The sequence below is a fragment of the Astatotilapia calliptera genome, chromosome 14, assembly GCF_900246225.1.
Source record: "Astatotilapia calliptera chromosome 14, fAstCal1.2, whole genome shotgun sequence".
Taxonomy (NCBI): Eukaryota; Metazoa; Chordata; class Actinopteri; order Cichliformes; family Cichlidae; genus Astatotilapia; species Astatotilapia calliptera.
This window is the reverse complement of record NC_039315.1, coordinates 25,331,812-25,351,717: the sequence shown is the minus strand read 5'-3', so window position 1 is coordinate 25,351,717 and position 19,906 is coordinate 25,331,812. Positions and strand designations below refer to the sequence as shown.

Sequence of the window (19,906 nt, the reverse complement as noted above, 5' to 3'; positions counted from 1 at the left end):
AGATGTAGTTTAAATAAACTATTTTATTGTCTACTGAGTCATACGTGAATTTGAAATACATTTGTATGTGCAGGCAGCCATCATGTAATTATAAGGGCAGAGTGCTATCCATACAAAGATACAGCTTGGGTGAAGTCTGTTTTAATTCTCATCCCCTTTTTGCAGATTAAATCCCAAAGGTTTTATGCAGTTTAAAACACGAAGTCAAAGGAGCTTGCAAAGAAAAGCGTCTGGACTTCTTTAAGTTACTTGAAGACGTTTCACCTCTCATTCGAGAAGCTTCTTCAGTTCTAAGGTCAAATGGTGGAGAGTCCCAGATATAAACCTAGTGGGAGTAACCCCCCACAGAGGGACAAAAGGACCCCTGATGATCCTCTAATCGCCTGAGCCAAGGTGTGAAACTGGGTGTGGGTCCCAATCAGCCAGAGTTTCGGGTGTGTTCATTGTGAAACCTGGCCCCACCTTATCATGCGAATTCCTGAGATCAGATGGTCCAGGATGTGAGTGGGCGTTAAGGCGTCTGGGAAGGGATCTCAAAACTGGATTATAGATGGCAGAGAGTTGGTGTCGTAAACCACCGCCTCTGTTCAAAGATGGTCGCTCACAGTGGAGATAGATGGCTTCTTTCACTCCTCTTTCAAACCATCTGTCCTCTCTGTCCAAAATGTGAACATTGGCATCCTCGAAAGAGTGTCCTTTATCCTTAAGATGCAGATGGACTGCTGAGTCTTGTCCTGTGGAGGTGGCTCTTCTGTGTTGTGCCATGCGCTTGTGAAGTGGCTGTTTGGTCTCTCCAATGTAGAGGTCTGGGCATTCCTCGCTGCACTGTACAGGATACACTGTACAGCATACACCACATTGTTAAGTCTGTGTTTTGGCGTTTTGTCTTTCGGGTGAACCAGTTTTTGTCTGAGCGTGTTGCTGGGTCTGAAATGCACCGGGATGTCATGCTTGGAGAAGCTTCTCGGATGAGAGGTGAAACGTCTTCAAGTAACTTAAAGAAGTCCAGACGCTTTTCTTTGCAAGCTCCTTTAACTACGATGACCTGGATGACTGAGAACCTTCACAGACATATTTAAAACACGAAACACTTTCTTGTCACTGTCTTGTCCTTTTGTGTGGCATGTGAGACTCTTAACTCCGTATTCAAGAGCAATCAGAAACATAAATGGTGAGAAGAAAAATGAAACAAAAATGTGTACTAATAGGTTAAAGATAAAAAAAAAAAAAGCAAAAAAAAAAAAAAAAAAGCAAATTGTCGAAGACATCAGCGGGAAGTACTGAATCTTGTGAATTCAACTATTTAAACTAACAGGTTTAGCGTAGTGAGACATATTAAATAAATACAAATCACAGTCAGTATAAAATGATCTGGCAATGAGCACTTAACATCAGAAAACACACACATCCTGAAAGAGACTGAAGTCGCCAGAATAGTCAACAGGTTTTGAAATTTTAATTTTTTTTTTTCCCCAAAACTGCTTTGTTAAAAAATTTCATATGCAAAGCAAAAATTCCATATGAGTCTCACAAATAATTTCTTTGCTGATTAACTGAATGTATAAAGAAGTGTAACATACATCCAGGTCCATTTCTGGACAATGACCATTTTCATATATTGCCTTAGTGGATCCACATGAGTGGATTTTAAATTACCCAAGATGTGATGTCAAGCACAGACTTTAAGATTTAATTCAAGGAGGTTAACAAAAATACTGCATTAAGATTTTAGGAATTAAAGCCATTCTTATTCATAGTCCCACATTTCCAGAGCCTTAATTTTTATTGAAAAATTGACTGAGCAAAAGGTGCAAGGCCAGGTAAGGTCTGTTCATTCACTATTCCACTTGGGAATAAGCAGAGAAAAGATCTGTAGATGTGTTAAACTGGCATTTGGTAGCTGTTTACTGGAACTCTCAATATGAGGTCTAAAGAGAAGTCAGTGCAAGCGAAGGAGGCCATCATTAGGCTGACAAACCAAAATAAACCTATCAGAGGGAGAAAGTGAAAATACAGTACTTTCGGAGGGGCCAAATCAACAATCTGGTAAATTCTTAAAAAAGAAGAATGCACTGGGCAACTCAGCAACACTAAAAGGTCTAAAAGACCACAGAAAACAACCGAAGTGGATCATTACAAATTCATAACAAGAACACTTGAGGAGGTTGTCAGAATGTACAATCAAGAGCCACCTTCATGAAAAAGAGTAAGTAGGCCAGATTACACTTTAGCAGTAAACAATGAATCTGCAGTATTCTTTAAAACATATATTTTGACAAATTTAACCACGATTAATTTGCACTAGATTGATGGGAAGAGAAAAGTATTGAAAGGAGAGAAACAGCTTATGACCTGTATCACAGCACCACATCATCTGTCAAACATTGTGCAGGCAATGGGGATGCATGGTTGTCAGTAGAATCGGGTCAACATATTTATTGATGATGTGACAGCTGATAGAAGCAGCAGGATGGATTTTGGCGTTTACAAGGCTGTTCTCTCTGTTTAGTGAAATACTGCAAAATTAATTAGACAGCAATTCACTGTGCAAATTGATAATTACCCAAAGCCAACTGCGAAAAGCACTCAAGAGTTTCTCAAGGCAAATAAATGCATATTCTTTAATGGGCAACCAATTTACCTGACCTAAACCCGACAGACCATGCTTTTCAGATACTGCAAAAAAAACTGAATGCAGAGAGACCCATAAACAAGCAGCAATAGAAGGAAGCTCCAGTAAAGGGCTTGCAGAGTATCTCAAGGGAGAAAACACAGCATTTGGTGATGGCATTGGTTCTTGACTTCAGGCAGGCATTGACTGCAATCCCTAAACAGTTAATGAAATATTTAAAAAAACAAAACAAAAAACTAAATAACAGCCAAAGAAAAAGGGAAAATTCAAAAGCTTTACTAGGAGGTGAATCTCCAAAATGCTATACTAATCCTCATTAACAATATTAATATGTAAACATTGAAGCAGAAAGAATGCAGTTTTGCCATGATTTTCACGCAGTCTAAGTTATAGCTAGCATGCCTATTCAATCTCGCATTTGCCACCAGGTTAAGATCCATAGAAACCTTAGCTGTGGTGAGTAACATTTCCATAGTACAAATGCTATTCTGAGTGCATCCACACCTATAGTACTCTGTGCATTAGGAGTTTATAGCATGCAATATAACAACAGTCTGATCTATATGTTAATATCTATTTCCGTCCTGAGGGGCCTGTTCATTTTACAAAGTGTCTGTAGCAGGTGTAGCCCTGTCTATCTGTGACCAATGACACCAGGACACATGTCAAATAAAACTATATTACCTTTGATATATTGGCAGGATTATAAGACACGGAGCAGAGATGGACAACCATGTCAGAGGTGGAATAAAAGGTAGGAAAGAGAGAGTCAGAGAGGAACATGTTGGTGTTGCACTGAGAAGGGAACAAAAAGGCATGACAGGAGAGGGGCAAACACAACAGTGGCAGTTGTAAAAGGGGAATGTCTTAATTTAAAAAGAATACTGATGGATAATAGAGGACAATGTTGAGGTAGAATGAGAAGCAAAAAATTACATAGGAGATGTGAGAGAAAAACAACTTAGAAAGGGAAGAGTGTTTTTCATATAACAGAGAAGAGTGGACAGTAGCTGTTGGACCAGAATAGTCCATCATGTTGCCTTTTTATTCAGATACACACACACACACACACACAGGAAAACACCCTGAGTACTTAAGGTCAAAGACTAAGTTAGACTTCTTGCATATACAATTATTTATGATTATGTCTTTAAAGAAAAGAAAAAAAAGGTATTGTCCAGCAATATATTAATTCCAATTTCAGAAAGTCGGAAGGAAAAACTCCTTTTTAACAGGAAGAAACCTACAGCAGAACCAGGCTCAGGGAGGGGCACCCATTTGCATATTATATTCATTATATTCAGCAAAATGAGTGTCAGAAAAAGTAAATCTATTCTCTCAGTGGTCTTCAGTCTTTTTTTCCAAGTAACGAGTAAAGTAAGGGGTTGCAAAAACGGTAATTAGATTAGGGGAGAGTGAGGTAAGATGAGCCAGTGGGTAAGTTGAACCACCCCTTGTATCTAGGTAACTGTGTACATGTTTTGTCATGTGACCATAAATCCAGGAAGTACTCATCATTTCCATCCTGCTATATTAAAGAGGAGCACATTGGAGAAGGGGTAAGTCTGTATTACACAAAAAAATGTTTTTTGCTTGTCAAAGTAAAATTTCTGCATATCAGGTAAATTGACTGTAATATTAAAACAAACGTATCTGTGTCTAAAATGATATATTATACATGTTGGTGGGTTTCTAAAATATAATATCATCTGAAGAAGTTTTCTAAAGATTAGCCTAAATTGCTAAGCTAGCCCGTTTTTTTCAAAATGGTGGCTATGGGGCAAAGTGAGCCAAAGGCTATGGGGTAAATTGATCCAATGGTTCAACCTACCCCACCATAAGGCACTGAAATTTATTTAAGGCTCTGACTTATTAAATAGTATTTTAGTTCAGTATACTGAACCCTTTTGTTGTATTTGTCATATGTTAACTATTATAGAAAAGATATCATGCCAAGGACCTACAGACGGAAGACCAGCTGGGGCTCAACACCCCTGGAGGAGATTGAAAGGGCAGCGAGTGAAGTCAAGGGAGGAAAGTCCATAAGATCAGTGGCTAAAGAAAGACAAATTGACAGGTCAACCCTCAGGAGATATATTAAAAAGAGGGACACATAGGAGGTCAAATCGGTTGGCTATAGTGGAACAGCTTCAGCAAAGAGAGTCTTCTCTGAGGAGGTGGAGAAGGAGCTAGCAGAGCATATCAAGAAGCTTGCAGAGCAGTTCCAGATTTTTACCAGACCCTGTACATGCATGTGGTTCACGAAGTGACCCCAACCATGCTCGATATGTGTCTCCCACTGATATTCTACCCTTACCCAAAAGTCAGCAGCCCAGGAAACAAACAAATCGAAAGCGTGTGAAGACACGAATCCTGACTGATACACCTGAAAAGCAGGCAATTGAGAGAGAGAGCCCATGAAGAAAGGACAAATAAACTGAAAGGCAAAAAAGAAATAATCCACAAAAAGCAAGGAATGTGGAAGAGGAAACAAACCCAGACAAAAATTGCAGTGGAAAGCAGCTCTGAGGAGAGTGATGTTCCCATCCCATTTGAAGACACTTCTGAGTACACTTCTGACACGCTGAGTTCCAGCGATGAAAGAAGTGAACCAGATGTCTCAGACCTGGTAGTTGGTGACTTTGTCATCGTAAGATTTGCATCCAAATCCAGGAGCCACCATTACATTGGCCTGGTTGACAGCTTTGCAGACAATGAAGTGAGTGCCAGATTTCTCAGAAGAATCCGAGGGATCACTAGCAGTAAGAAACCCACGTTTGTGTTCAAGGAAAATGATGAGGCATCTTTCCCACGCAAGGATGTGCTGAAGAAGCTACCTCAACCTCAACAGGCTGGAGGAACTGCAAGGAGGGAGCAACAGTTCATATTCCCCTGCAACCTTGATCATTGGAATATTGAATAGTTCTTTTGAATAAATGGTTTTGAACTGGTGGTTTGTTTAGAAACCACCAGTTTCCAGGTTTGTTCTCACAGGTTTACAACTGTTAAAATGGTTTGTTTTCACAATATGATCAGTTTTACATTTTAAAAACTACATGGTCAGTTTGCCCCAAGATGGCTCAGTTTACCCACTGACTAGGTTCAATTTACCCCTAATCTGGGGCAAGTTGAGCCAAAGGAGCATTTTTTTTTAATAGGTCATTATTTTGGGCAGCGTCATCAGACATAGATTCTGATCATTACATTTGAAAGGAGACATCCTGAAATAAAGGAATATGTTATCATTCTATTTCTGTGTCATTTTTTCTCACATCCAGGGCAACATGAGTAAAAAGTGGCTCATCTTACCTCACTCTCCCCTACCGTTACTTTCCCGTAAGCACACTGCGTTACCGCGTTACTAAAACCGTGAATTTTTTTGCGAGAATGTCTCACGACAGTGACGTAAGCGAGTGCGATTTTAGTGACAAGAGCTGTGTGCAGATCAACAATGGATCAACAATATCGAGTGCGGGAGAGAGTATGAGCCTGCAGCGTTTAAAGCGTGGAAGTACTGACCTTACTTTGAGTTTGATTCCATAAAAAGTGACAAAAACATTAGTGTCCGTTGTGCGTGGGAAGAAAACTTCTTTTTACAGCAAAAAAACCCCTAAACTTCCAAGCAAGCACCGAGTGCGCTATGACCTAATGGAAAATTCACCTAGAAACTCCCGGATTCTTCCACTGACCACTAGTGATGGGTCGTTCGCGAACGAAATGGCTCTTAGAGCCGACTCTTTGACGTGAACGACGCGAGCCGGCTCCTTATCGCGAGCCGTCACGTGGGGTTTTTCTTTTCTTTTCTTTCTCTCAGCCTCTCTCTCGCACTTTTTTTCCGCTTCACTCTGCACGCGAGCCTTGTGCTTTACGCTGGGCAGAGGGGGGAGGGGCGGTAGTTACACTCAGTAGCACAGGAACAGAGCCAGAGAGAGAGAAAGAGAGGCAGGGACAACAACATTAGAAAGGTATAGTAATCATCCACAACTATTTTCGGTTGCAGATGATAAAGGATTGAGAAAGTTTATTCATGCAGGTCCATATGACAGAGAATGTGCATCTTCTGTTTGTTTTCATATTATAATTTATATTTAATTGTGTTGTGGTTTGCAGTGTTTTGTGTTCTTTTCACTTTAAATTTGTGAAAGGAAAAAGCTGAAAATTTAAATAGCTAAAACTTGAAATGTGAATAGTTTATTTTTGTATTATATGATTTATTTATTACATTTTATGTGGAGTGAATAAATAAAAGTATATTTACGGTGGCCCCTAGAGACAAAGCACATACAAACTTCAAATCACGTACGAACTCTGAAGCATGTACAAACTCCAAAACACGTAAAAACACGTAAAAACTCCAAAACACGTAAAAACTCCAAAGCACGTAAAAACACGTACAAACTCAGAAGCACATAAAAACTCAAAACACGTACAAAAGACAACAGAAGTGCTCCAGGATGCTGGGCGCAGTGTTGAGCCTTTGTTATCTTGTGGCTACACAAGCCAGCAAGTACCAATGACTGGATTTGGTGTGTGGTAGTAACAGGTAAATGAACTTTTTTTTAAAATTATTTGAATATATATATGAGTGCCTGTGTATAAATATACAAACAATACACACATGCTTTCAATTGTGTAATTTAAGTGATCTAGTAGCTCTGCTTTGGAAGTTCAGTTCATGCTAGAAATGTGTTTTGGAGTTTGTACGTGTTTTGTCTCTAGGGGCCACCGCATATGTTTATATTTAAACATATATAAATAAAACCACTTTTTTTTTACGTTAGTAATTCCTTTTGTGCATAATTTTATATTATTGTTAATAATAAATTAATTAAAGCAACAAAACAACCCGAAGAGCCGGTTCGGAGCCGAAAGAGCCGGCTCTTTTTAGTGAGCCGAACCGAAAGAGCCGGATCTCTAAAAAGAGCCGGAAATCCCATCACTACTGACCACTGCGGCACACCTGCACCAGGGCAAACCTCCTATGGCGTTATTTTTGTGCCACTATTCTGAGCGCACGTAAAGAAAAATTGAGCGCACGTAAAAATAATTTGCAGTTGCAAGTGTTGCATTTTGAGGCGAAATTTATTTTGAGCAAAGAAAAGCTAAATTTGAGTGAACAAACTTCATTGCTGCGTGCAAAAAATGTATTTCAGTGTTTGCTATTATCCATACACACGCACAATAGCAGCCCCACTCGCTCAGTTTTTGCATTTGCGCTTGCTGGCAATGTGTTGCTTGCGCTCTCAACATTTCTGCCCGTGCGCGCTCAACTCTTTCTCTACACCGTTATATTTGTGCCACAAAACCAGCCAATCACAGACTTGGATTCAAAAAAATCTGATTGGCTGTTTTGGTCTCCAATCAGCTCGAAGTGACGAAATGCAATATTGCAGAATCTATTTCGTCCAAAACTCAAATGAGGCAGTGGCAGAGGAACACAGAGTGGCGGAGTTTGAAATATTACTCTTTCTGGGTCACAAAATAAACTTTTAAGATATTTTCATGCGTGAATGTTGCTTTGTAGTGATGGCCAAATGAAGCTTTCTGAAGCATTGAAGCTTGTATTGAAAAACGGTTCATTACTTGAAGCTTTTCAACACAGTCTTCTCTGGTGACATCTGGTGGCCAAAAATAAGAAGAGCAGCTTGAATCCACAATTAAAACCAACTGCTTCGTAATGATTGCCCACTCTACAGAATGGAATTCTGTCTGATATTGGGCCACCGTTGTGTTGCTTTAAACGTGTGTTTTTTGGGGTGACAAAAATGTTATTTATTTCTTTAATAAATAATTTTGACCAGTAAACTTTCCTTGTTTAAACATGCACCATGGTGTGGTCTTTCTTTGCTTGTGACGTCTTGATGTTGGTAAATACAATAAATGAAAAATACCACGTTACATATAATATACATATAATAATGTACAACACATTGGTAGTGTCCAAATTCATGGGCTGCATCCTACTGAGTCCGCATTTGTAGACCGATTACGTCACAGCAACGCGCCGAAGGCTGTCCAAATTTGTAGACTCCTCTGAATGCAGCCGACAAATGCGTCCTCCTTTTCCCCGAATTTGAAGGATGGGTTGGGTGTGTCCTTCGTGGCCTACCATATCCCAGAATTCATAGCGCGGCCCAGCCAAACTCCAGTTTCCAACAATGGCGGCCGCTACTAAGTTTTAAAATTACTCATACTAATTTTTCTGGGTCACAAAATAAACTTTTAACATATTTTCAGGCGAGAAAGTAGTTGTGTAAACATCAAATATCTGCTCGGTTTATCAAGATATCGCATATTTGCAAAAGTGCTTTGACGTTTTCGGAGACGTCTGCTACCCACCAGCTCCATAGCTAGCCGGGAGCTCGAGGATTACTGATGCGGCCAAGAACGGCACAACTCCCGGCACATCATTTTCAGATCACCGCGGACTGAGTTTATTAAACTCCACCGAGACAGCGGTGACGCTAATCAGAAGGCTAGACCGTCCAATTTCACGGTCGTTTACTTCCGGCCTACCCGACCTTCTGAGGTCCCGGCCCACGTAGACGGTGAAGGCCGGGTCCTCAGGAGGATGCAGCTCATGAATTTGGACACAACCATTATGGAGTATGCTTCTGCTGTGAGGTCCCGCCTCCATGTAGTTATGCAGTTAATCGCTAGATGGGTATTTTTATAAATAATATTACATTAGGGAAATTTTCCTATACATATTTTTGACCTGGGGGTAGAATTGATTGTGAACTGGAAAGGGAAAATGTTTATGAACTTGCAAATTAAAAACATGCATTTAAGGTAACCCTTTTCCATTTGTAGATTTTTGACATTTTAAGTTTTTCCCGTTGTCAGATAAAATAAACACGCACAAAACAAAAGCAAACAACAAGAACACAAAGCTGGAAAACCAAGCCGATTGACCAAAATCAACTCAAAATACTTCCACACAGCAGAAACTCCTCTATTCCTCGCTTGCTCCAAATCTCTTAGTAAAAATATCAGTAGTTTGCTATCTGTCACCATCAAACACTCCACAAATCCCGCGAATGATTCGCTTCCTTATAAACCATTGAATCAGATACCAAAGCAGTTAGGTTCTAAATGAAGCTTCGGACGTCACTGATCACCTGACTCTGGCCAAACGAATCAAGCTTCGACACAGTGCTTCTGAAGCAGTGTGTTGATTTTTTTGACACACGCACCAGAGCGTCAGCTTCAAGCAGGCCATCACTATTGCTGTGTAAACTTCAAATATCTGCTTGATTCATCAAGACATCACATGTTTGCACAAGTGCTCTAAACATTTTCAGAGATGCCTGTTACCCACCAGCTGACCGGGTGGTCACTCGGGTTAAACATAATATATAGTATATAATATATATAAGGCTGAACTGACAAAAGATCACCGACTACACCACCAGGTATTATAGGAAAAACCATAAAGCCTTTGAACTAAAACAAACGCTGTTGTGACAGTGACGTACACTGGCTTTATGGTATATATGTATGATTTGTATCACCTTCATGTTTCCTTCTCACCTCATATCCAAACCGATATCATGAGCAGCAGCTTTTACAGCTGTGGCTCCAGCAAACATCAGCTGATACTAGAAATTAATTTTAAATAAATTATAACAACAGCTTATCAAGCTTAAACGTGCTGCTGTTGTTTAGCGCAACATCCACTGGTTTCCTCTTTCTGGCACAAAGTGGGCGATAAACAAACAAGAGAGATGATCAGCTGATCATTGATCAGTTTCATGATTGAAGTAGCAACAGGAGAGAGAGGGAGAGAAAGAGAAGAAGAGGCAGCTGTGCAGCAAAGACAGAATAACTCCAGTTTTGTGTCTTTTTCATTGTAGCTGAAGTACAGGACTAATCGCGTTCCTTTCCCCCTCAATACGGATGTATTGTAATTGGTCCAGCCCACAGTTGATCATGACCAATTGGCTAATCCACCACCTTTCATTGTTTATACCGTTGCAAAATCCAAAACACGTACAAAATTCAAAACACGTACAAAATCCAAAACCCATTCAAACTCCAAAACACGTACGAACTCCAAAACATGTACGAACTCCAAAACACGTACAAACTCCAAAACACGTACAAACTCCAAAACACATGAAAAATCCAAAACACGTACAAACTCCAAAACACGTACAAACTCCAAAACACATGCAAACTCCAAAACACATGCAAATTCCAAAACACATGCAAAATCCAAACACGTACAAAATCCAAAACACATGCAAACTCCAAAACACGTGCAGAATCCAAAACACATGCAAACTCCAAAACACATGCAAAATCCAAAACACATGCAAACTCCAAATCACAACGGAAGTGCTCCAGGACGCTAGGGGCAGTGTTGAGCTCGATTTGCAAAATAAACGGCAAGTTTGTTGCAAACACATGGGCTGTATGGGACAGTCTAGTCTCCATCGCGCTTCCCAGGTTGCCTAGCAACCATGATACTAACCGCTGGAAACGTGTCATACAACTTTGTTTGACAGAAATGAAGAAGAACATATTTTGTTCATTTGTTTGTTTGTTTCTACAAGAGCTTTGTGAGATTTAATAAGTATCTGAGGCTGAGACCACAGGACAGTAAAACATGATTGTTGGGCTTCATTTCTGTACTGAACAGTCATTTAAGATTAGCTAGTAAATAACAATTAGCTAATGTTTTTCATGAGACTAAAGTCATATCACTTTGGTAATGTAATGTAATGTAATGCTTCTTCCCGCAGGCGATACGGTCTCTCAATCACACCACCACACAGTACTGACCCACACATACAGTTCTTACACACACTGGACATTCTGGACATTGTTTTCACTTCATTACTTAAATCACGCTGCTGTTATTGTGTATATGCTGCTGTTATTGTGTATATATTTATTTATATTTCTTCATACATTCTTATATAGTTCTATATTGTGTATTTTGTTGTACAGTTATTTTATTTTCAACTTTAATTTATATATTTTACCTTATTCTCCCAGTCAAATTTACCCTTCATTCTAATTTGTGTTGTACAGTTATTTCATTTTTAACCTTAATTTATATTTTATTCCTTCCTAGTTAAATTTACCTTTTAATTTTTCATATTTATTTCCTATCTTATTCATAGCCTTTTCCTTTTTTGTTTTCTTTAGGTCACGAGCAGTTGTCCAAGCATTTCACTACATATCGTACTGTGTATGACTGTGTACGTGACAAATAAAATTTGAATTTGAATTTTTAAATATAATATGGCCAATATTATAGTTAATACATGAACATGAACTCTGTGTCAAATACTGAGCCTCAGTACAGATTCAAGTTGCAGTTATTTACATGTCTTCTCACCTAATTAAGTGTGCCTCTTGGCAGAGGCGCACTTAGTTAACTTTTGGCCCCCTAAAAACAGATTTCAAACTTCATTTGTGGTGTGTTGGCTCTCTCTAGTGGTATGTCGGGAGTGGTATGGCCTGTCTACCCGTATTTGGATTACCGTAATGACGAGAATATCAACGGCGCGCACAGCGTCGCTGCTTTAAGGAACCATTGGAATTTTTAAGGTTGCGCGAACCGTTGAATAGTTACGGTAACCGCAAGGGTGTATGCTTGGTGGAACACTCCATATCCCACAAGTCATGGCACGCCTCTACCGACTCAAACAATGGCGGCCACCATTTCGTTTTAATATGTATTTTATTAGTGTTTCTAGGTCGCAAAATAAACTTTTAAGATATTTTCAGGCGAGGATGTAGGTGTGTAAACTTCAAATATCTGCTCGTTTTATCAAGAGATCCCATATTAGCAACAGTTCTCAATTGTGGATCAGGGAAACCGAAGGCAGGAGAAGCAGGCGGCTGCCGGTCAGAGCGTGAGGTGAACTGAATTTCAGGTAAGAAGTTATGAACTGCGCACTCTATTTGTGTCAGATATAAACCGAGTTTAGGTGTAGTTTATTTTCGTTGTGTTGACTTTTTACAATAACTCGTACTGCGTGCTAGCTAGCACGACGGAGTTTCTATACAGCTGTGTGCGCGCTAAGTTACTGATGTTGAACTTTATGACATGCTCCCATGTCATTCTCTCGCCTGTTGAAACTTCAATCATGAAACCGATCAATGATCGGCTTTTCTCTCGTTTGTTTATTGTGCTAAACAACAGCAGCACGTTTAAGCTTGATCAGCTGTTGTTAGAATTCATTTGATTTTAATTTCTAGTATCAGCTGATGTTTGCTGGAGCCACAGCTGTAAAAAAGGGCTGGTCGAAACCAGGAGATGTCCTTACTGAATCATCAGAGCTGAACTGGTGATGGAGAAACAGGTTTACCTTTTAGGTGACATGAATGAGTTGAAGGGAAGTTATGAACTGTTTCTGAGAGACAAATAACACCAAGCTCCTTTTTTTGTGTAGCTGACAGCTGGTAACTGTGCAGGGGCGGATCTAGCAAAGCTTTTGCCAGGGGGCCAGGTAGGGCATTAACAGGGAAAGGGGGACACGAAGATATACTTTTCTTTCTTGCTCTCATATAAAATATTTAGCTTTTATTAAATAGTTATCTGAATCTTACAACCAAAGCTTGTATAATAATACACAAGATTGGCTGTAGACCATTGTTAATCATTCAGAACACTGTGTAAAATAACAAAAAACAAAAAGTGAATATAAAAGTGCATAAATATTTATTTTACCTGTTTGATGTGTGTGGCAGGGCGTGGTCTGCAGTGCTGCTGCAGGGGAGGTGGACCCACGGGCGTAAAGTCTGTGCTCTCTCGGCTGTTTTTTTGGTGTGTGTTGGGCTGTGCGTTGAAAAGCTACAGCTGGCTGTGTGGGTACACCAACCATGTGTGAAAAGTGGTCCATAACGTAATGCTTCAAAGCATGTTCATGCTAACATTGTCGGGTCTGCCGTGGTACAATGCGACTTCTGCTCATGAACCTCTGTGCACAGCGTCTGCAAATCGGGGCTGTACGAAGTCCCCTCATCGTTACACAAAACTGTAAGCTGTCATCTGTGAGGCGCGAGCGGTGTTTGTTTTTACCATAGTTCATGGTGGAGAATGGCTGCTCTGCTGAGTTTTGCTCTCTGTAGCCGTATGAAAGGCAAACTACACTGATTAGCAGCGGCATAGGCACTAGTGATGGGTCGTTCGCGAACGAAATGGCTCTTAGAGCCGACTCTTTGACGTGAACGACGCGAGCCGGCTCCTTATCGCGAGCCGCGACGTGGGGTTTTTTTTCTTTTTCTTTCTCTCACCCTCTCTCTCTCGCCTGCACGTGAGCCTTGTGCTTTACGCTGGGCAGAGGGGGGAGGGGCGGTAGTTACACTCAGTAGCAGGAACAGAGCCAGAGGGAGAGAGAGAGAGAGACAAAGAGAGCCAGGGACAAAAACGTGACATTAGAAAGGTATAGTAATCATCCACAACTATTTTCGGTTGCAGATGATAAAGGATTCAGAAAGTTTATTCATCCAGGCCCATATGACAGAGAATATGCATGTTCTTTTTGTTTTGATATTTTAATTTATATTTAATTGGGTTGTGGTTTGCAGTGTTTTGTGTTGTTTTCACTTTAAATTTGTAAAAGGAAAAAGCTGAAAATTTAAATAGTTAAAAGTTGAAATGTGAATAGTTGATTTTTGTATTATATGATTTATTTATTACATTTTATGTGGAGTGAATAAATAAAAGTATATTTACGGTGGCACCTACAGACAAAGCACATACAAACTTCAAATCACGTACGAACTCTGATGCATGTGCAAACTCCAAAACACGTACAAACTCCGAAGCATGTAAAAACTCAGAAGCACATAAAAACTCAAAACACGTACAAAAGACAACAGAAGTGCTCCAGGATGCTGGGCGCAGTGTGGAGCTTTTGGTATCTTGTGGCTACACAAGCCAGCAAGTACCAACAACCGGATTTGGTGTGTGGTAGTAACAGGTAAATGAACTTTTTTTTAAATTATTTGAATATATATGAGTGCCTGTGTATAAATACACAAACAATACACACATGCTTTCAATTGTGTAATTTAAGTGATCTAGTAGCTCTGCTTTGGAAGTTCAGTTCATGCTAGAAATGTTTTTCGGAGTTTGTACGTGTTTTGTCTCTAGGGGCCACCGCATATATTTATATATAAACATACCGGTATATAAATAAAACCACTTTGTTTTACATTAGTAATTCTTTTTGTGCATAATTTTATATTATTGTTAATAATAAATTAATTAAAGCAACAAAACAACCTGAAGAGCCTGTTCGGAGCCGAAAGAGCCGGCTCTTTTTAGTGAGCCGAACCGAAAGAGCCGGATCTCTAAAAAGAGCCGGAAATCCCATCACTAATAGGCACACTTAAAATTTCTTCTGAAATTTTCGCTTTCTAGTATATATATATACACACACACAATTTAACACATATTATACATGATTCTTTAAGAAAGGAAATAAAGGCCGTGTGCCCTGTGCTTCTGTCAGGGCTCTGTGTGCGGGCAGGCGGAGAGGAGGATCCAAACGCAGGACTCAGACACTAACGTGAAACTCAAAAACCTCAGCTTTATTGCTGGTATGAAAACAAAACATGAAGTGACCACTGAAATCGGAGAACAGGAACACAGGCATAATCTGAGGGTACGACGCGACACCGAGCATGGGAAAACACAGGGCTTATATACACAGGGTAGTAACGGGGGAATCGGCAATAGCAGTTTCACGTACTTTGATAACGAGTCGGCATGCAAAGTAGAACAGTGCAACCACCCTGCCCCAGTTAAATATTCCATCTGAAAAGATCTCAGAGGCCACTCTCATAAAAACCTTTCTTGTGGGACAAAGCGAAGAGTTATTTATCATTCTAGGGAAAAAGATTGAATAATGGTAAGCAAATAATTTAGTTATTACAGTTATAGTTGAACAAACATGCATATCATAATACTCCACGCCTTTAAAGTTGCCTGAAGAGGCACACAGACAAGTTACCAACCTTTGGAGCTCTACATTTCCATCCAGCTCGTCTCCAATATGCTGCAGGCACTGAGCAAGCTTCTTATGTTTTGGGTCAGTCAGCTGGCTTCCATCAAGCTGTTCTCTCGTCACTGCACTATTGCCATCTCTTTGCCTCTGAACTCGCTCATAGATGAAACTATACAGCACAAATACACAACAGTAAGCCATCTTACACTTTCTCTAGTTCAACAGCAAGAAACCAAAGTGAAGGGGTTAAGATGATCTGGTTACCTAAGCTGGTTGTCATCATTGAACCTTGGCACATTAGCACTTTCAAAATGGACTGTTACTTATATATAGCACTTTACTACTCTCTTTGAGTGTCGAATGTGTTTTCTTACAACAAGCCTCGTTCACATATGATACATATTTTCTCTGTGCCAAAGCACTTTTAACCCAGCATTAGGACACTAGCACTCTGACGGATGTGCCAAGGTCAACATGAGATTCACTATTTATGTTGACATGCAACCTAGAAGATCAAACAAACAGCTTTGCAATTGGTAGGCGATCAGCTCTTCCTTCTGAAACAAGTCAACAAAGGCACTCAAACTCCTTACACCCAACCCCTTATATCAAGTTGATTTCCTTCACAAAAATGATATATTCCACATATAACTGCTACCCAAGAGTGTAGTGTGTACTCACTCCTGTAACAAAATAGTTCCGACTTCCAGTATCTGATCTCCGGAATTCCATGAAAGACAAAGGTAGACACTCATTAGATGACTCAAATGCTGATAAATAAGCATTGCGCCAAATTATTATGAGATCACTTTAGATGACAGAAAAATTATACGTCAATTCTCAGTTTCATCGTACGTATTTTTTTTCGTAACAATTAGTTTAAACACGTTTTTAAAACTATTGTTTTTGTAAATTATTTATATCTCCTGTTGAACTCAACTCTAGACACCTGTTTGTCCGTAACATATACAAAGGCAATACATCAAATTTGGTGTTAGTTATTTAGTTGATAGTATTAATTTAAGTTAATTCACGTTAAAAACTGCCGTAACTGCCCAGTCAACACACATATGTGGGGCCCAAATAGGGAGCAGCAGGGCTAATATTTGGGGCCCACTTGGGAAACCCAACTGGGGTCCAGCTAATTTTGTCCTCAGTTTCCATGGTGGCCCCAAATGTGTTTGCCCACATAGGTTAATGACGGGCCCTGGATGGGCCCCAAATCCGGCCCAGCGAATAAACAAGTGTGGGACCCAGATGGGTAGAAGTGGGTCTGATAGTTGGGGCCCACTTGGGTTACCCACCTGGGACCCAGCTACTTTTTCCTCAGTTTTCATGGTGGCCCCAAGTGTGTTTGCCCAGATGGGTTAATGATGGGCCCCGGATGGGTCCCAAATCAGGCCCAGCCAACAAACGAGTGTGAGGCCCAGATGGGTAGAAGCGGGTCTGATATTTGGGGCCCACCTGGGTTACCCACCTGGGACCCAGCTACTTTTGTCCTCAGTTTCCATGGCGGCCCCAAGTGTGTTTGCCCAGATGGGTTAATGGCGGGCCCTGGATGGGCCCCAAATCAGGCCCAGCCAATAAACAAGTGTGGGACCCAGATGGGTAGAAGCGGGTCTGATATTTGGGGCCCACCTGGGTTACCCACCTGGGACCCAGCTACTTTTTCCTCAGTTTCCATGGTGGCCCCAAATGTGTTTGCCCAGATGGGTTAATGATGGGCCCCAAATCAGATCCAACCAAAAAAACATGTGTGGGGCCCATATGCATAGAAGCGGGTCTGATATTTGGGGCCCACCTGGGACCCAGCTACCTTTGTCCTCAGCTTCCATGGTGGCCCCAAATGTGTTTGCCCAGATGGGTTAATGATGGGCCCCAAATCAGATCCAACCAAAAAAACATGTGTGGGGCCCATATGCATAGAAGCGGGTCTGATATTTGGGGCCCCCCTGGGTTACCCACCTGGGACCCAGCTACTTTTGTCCTCAGTTTCCATGGTGACCCCAAATGTGTTTGCCCAGATGGGTTAATAATGGGCCCCAAACCAGATCCAATCAAAAAAACATGTGTGGGGCCCATATGCATAGAAGCGGGTCTGATATTTGGGGCCCACACGGGTTACCCACCTGGGACCCAGCTATTTTTGTCCTCCATTTCCATGGTGGCCCCAAGTGTGCTTGCCCAGATGGGATTTTGGATAATACAGTAAGCTAAAATTTAAATCACCTGTACAACAAAGTCAGTTTATCTTTTTTATTAATACTGATTAATATGAAATTTTAAAACAGTATGCAGTATAACAGTAATTTTTTATATACTATACAAATATTTTTTTTTGTTTAGAGAACATTTTGACAAAAAAGGTCCCTAGTATACACAAAACAATAACAAATCAATGTTATACAGTTTAAAAGAAAAAGAAATGCACTGAAACACAGCTTCTCACTCATTCACTGATCCATTGGTCCTGAAAAAAAGTGCACTTTTTCACAAATAACATCAGATTTGCAATACTACTGGAGTTGTTTTGAAAGTTGTGCTGAACAAGTTGTTTGACCTCCTACATTGAACTCTTTGAAGACCATGAGTATCCATGGTAACAGAAAAGCTATTTACAAAAGGATTAACCAAGTAGGCACTCAAAAATCAAATTAAAAGACATCTACATAGTTACATTGATAAGTGTTGTGGGGTGTCTCAGTGATGGACAAAGCTTAGAACAGGCACGTGGTTAACCAGTTGCATGGTGCAGAAACAATCACCTCATAGTAAACACAAAACAGAATGGATGATTGTGGATTTCAGGGGGAACAGGAGTAAACAAAGCACGGTTTACATGCTGAGAGACGAGGGAGAAGACTGGAAATGTAACAACGACTACATCTACCAAGGAGAGAACAGATTCTACTTCTTGAGGTGTGTGCTGGATGGGCACCGAAGATTTTCATGTAAAACAAAAATAGGGCCATCAGATAAAGTTTGGGAACTACTACTTTAATGTCTGCACCAAGATGTGGAATATCTTCTACAAGTCTCTTGTGGAAATTCCAATCTGCTTCCCAGCCATTTGTTAGGGCAGCAGTATCAGAGTCTGTGAGTTTGAAGTCACACTGGTGACACACTGGTAAAGAAGGCTGGCGCTGGAGTTCCTGGAGCTGATTGTGCAAAGAAGAATATTGCACAAACTGCTAAACATAACTGGAAATTGTTCACATACCGTAACACAGTGAGGAACCAAAAAATGGTTTAGTGAGAGCCGTCTTCAAGTATGCTGCAAACCAGAGAGAAATATGTGGTCATTCCTGGCAGCAGCCATCACCCTCCAGAACAACCTGAGCTGATGAGCCCCCCCCCCTCCAAAAAAAACAACCCAAACATAATTTCCCTCAATAATAAAGTATTTCTAATTAATTTCATCTCCACAGTCTATCTAAACCGAGTCACTAAGGTATACCTCTCTTGCACGCGACACTGTGCCCTTGCTAGGGCTGCTCGATTATGGCAAAAATGATAATCACGATTATTTTCACTGGAATTGAGATCTCGATTATTTGACGATATTTATTTAACCCTTTAAGACCTACTATAGAACCAAGTCCGCCAGAGCTTATATTATTTTTTTACATGTTGTAGTGCCATTTGTGGGAGCATTTTAATTTGCTATGCAACTGTTATAGCCCATATTTTAATAATATGTATGCATTAAGTCCATAGTAACTACATTAATTGCAAAAAAGTGCAATAAACTACAAAAAAAATTGAAAATCATTTTTGTTTTTTTTTACATATATTTCTACTTGGAGAAATTTAAGAGGCTTATCCCTCAAAACTTTAAATACAAAAAAGTTGCAAAAAATAGTTTACAACAACAGGAAATTTATTTTGAGTGTCTTCATAGTTTTATTTTGGAGATACAGCAATTTTTATATACTGCAGGAAAAACGAAAAAACAATCCTATGATGCAAATTTGCAAAGAAAACAGCATGTGCATCAAAATAAACTATTTCCAGCAGTGCAATTCGAGTTCTAAGCATCTCAGAAACTATTCAGAAAAGTCAAACATGACCAGTATAAGCTTTTAAGGCCTACGAGTAAAAAATGACGTCACTTCCGGTTTCGGGCAGGAAATGGCGGATATGCGGTAGTTCGCGCTGACCTCTGTTTCAATGTGGGAAGTGTTACGAATAGCTGATCGGATCGGCAAAGCGTGTTTCTGGAATATTGTGTTTTTGTTGCTGCAAGCGCTTTTTATGCAGTTTTTGCAAAGCTTTATGTGGAAGGAAACCGTGACCGAGGACA

The 19,906-nt window shown here is 40.2% G+C and overlaps 1 protein-coding gene across 5 annotated transcripts in view; it reads right to left on the bottom strand.

Moving 5' to 3' along the window:
• LOC113036221 (uncharacterized) overlaps positions 1–19,906 on the bottom strand; it is a 66,477-nt gene that overhangs the window by 43,462 nt on the left and 3,109 nt on the right. For 4 of the 5 annotated variants that reach the window (XR_003274431.1, XR_003274433.1, XR_003274432.1 and 1 more), the window contains exon 5: positions 18,824–18,877. Coding sequence is in view for 1 of the 5 variants with exons in the window: in XM_026192403.1 (XP_026048188.1) it covers positions 18,824–18,877 (54 nt within the window). In the remaining 4 variants the exon portion in view is untranslated. Of the gene's footprint in view, positions 1–15,613; positions 15,773–16,284; positions 17,886–18,823; positions 18,878–19,906 lie in introns of those variants that run through there. The other variant, XR_003274434.1, reaches the window with a different exon arrangement.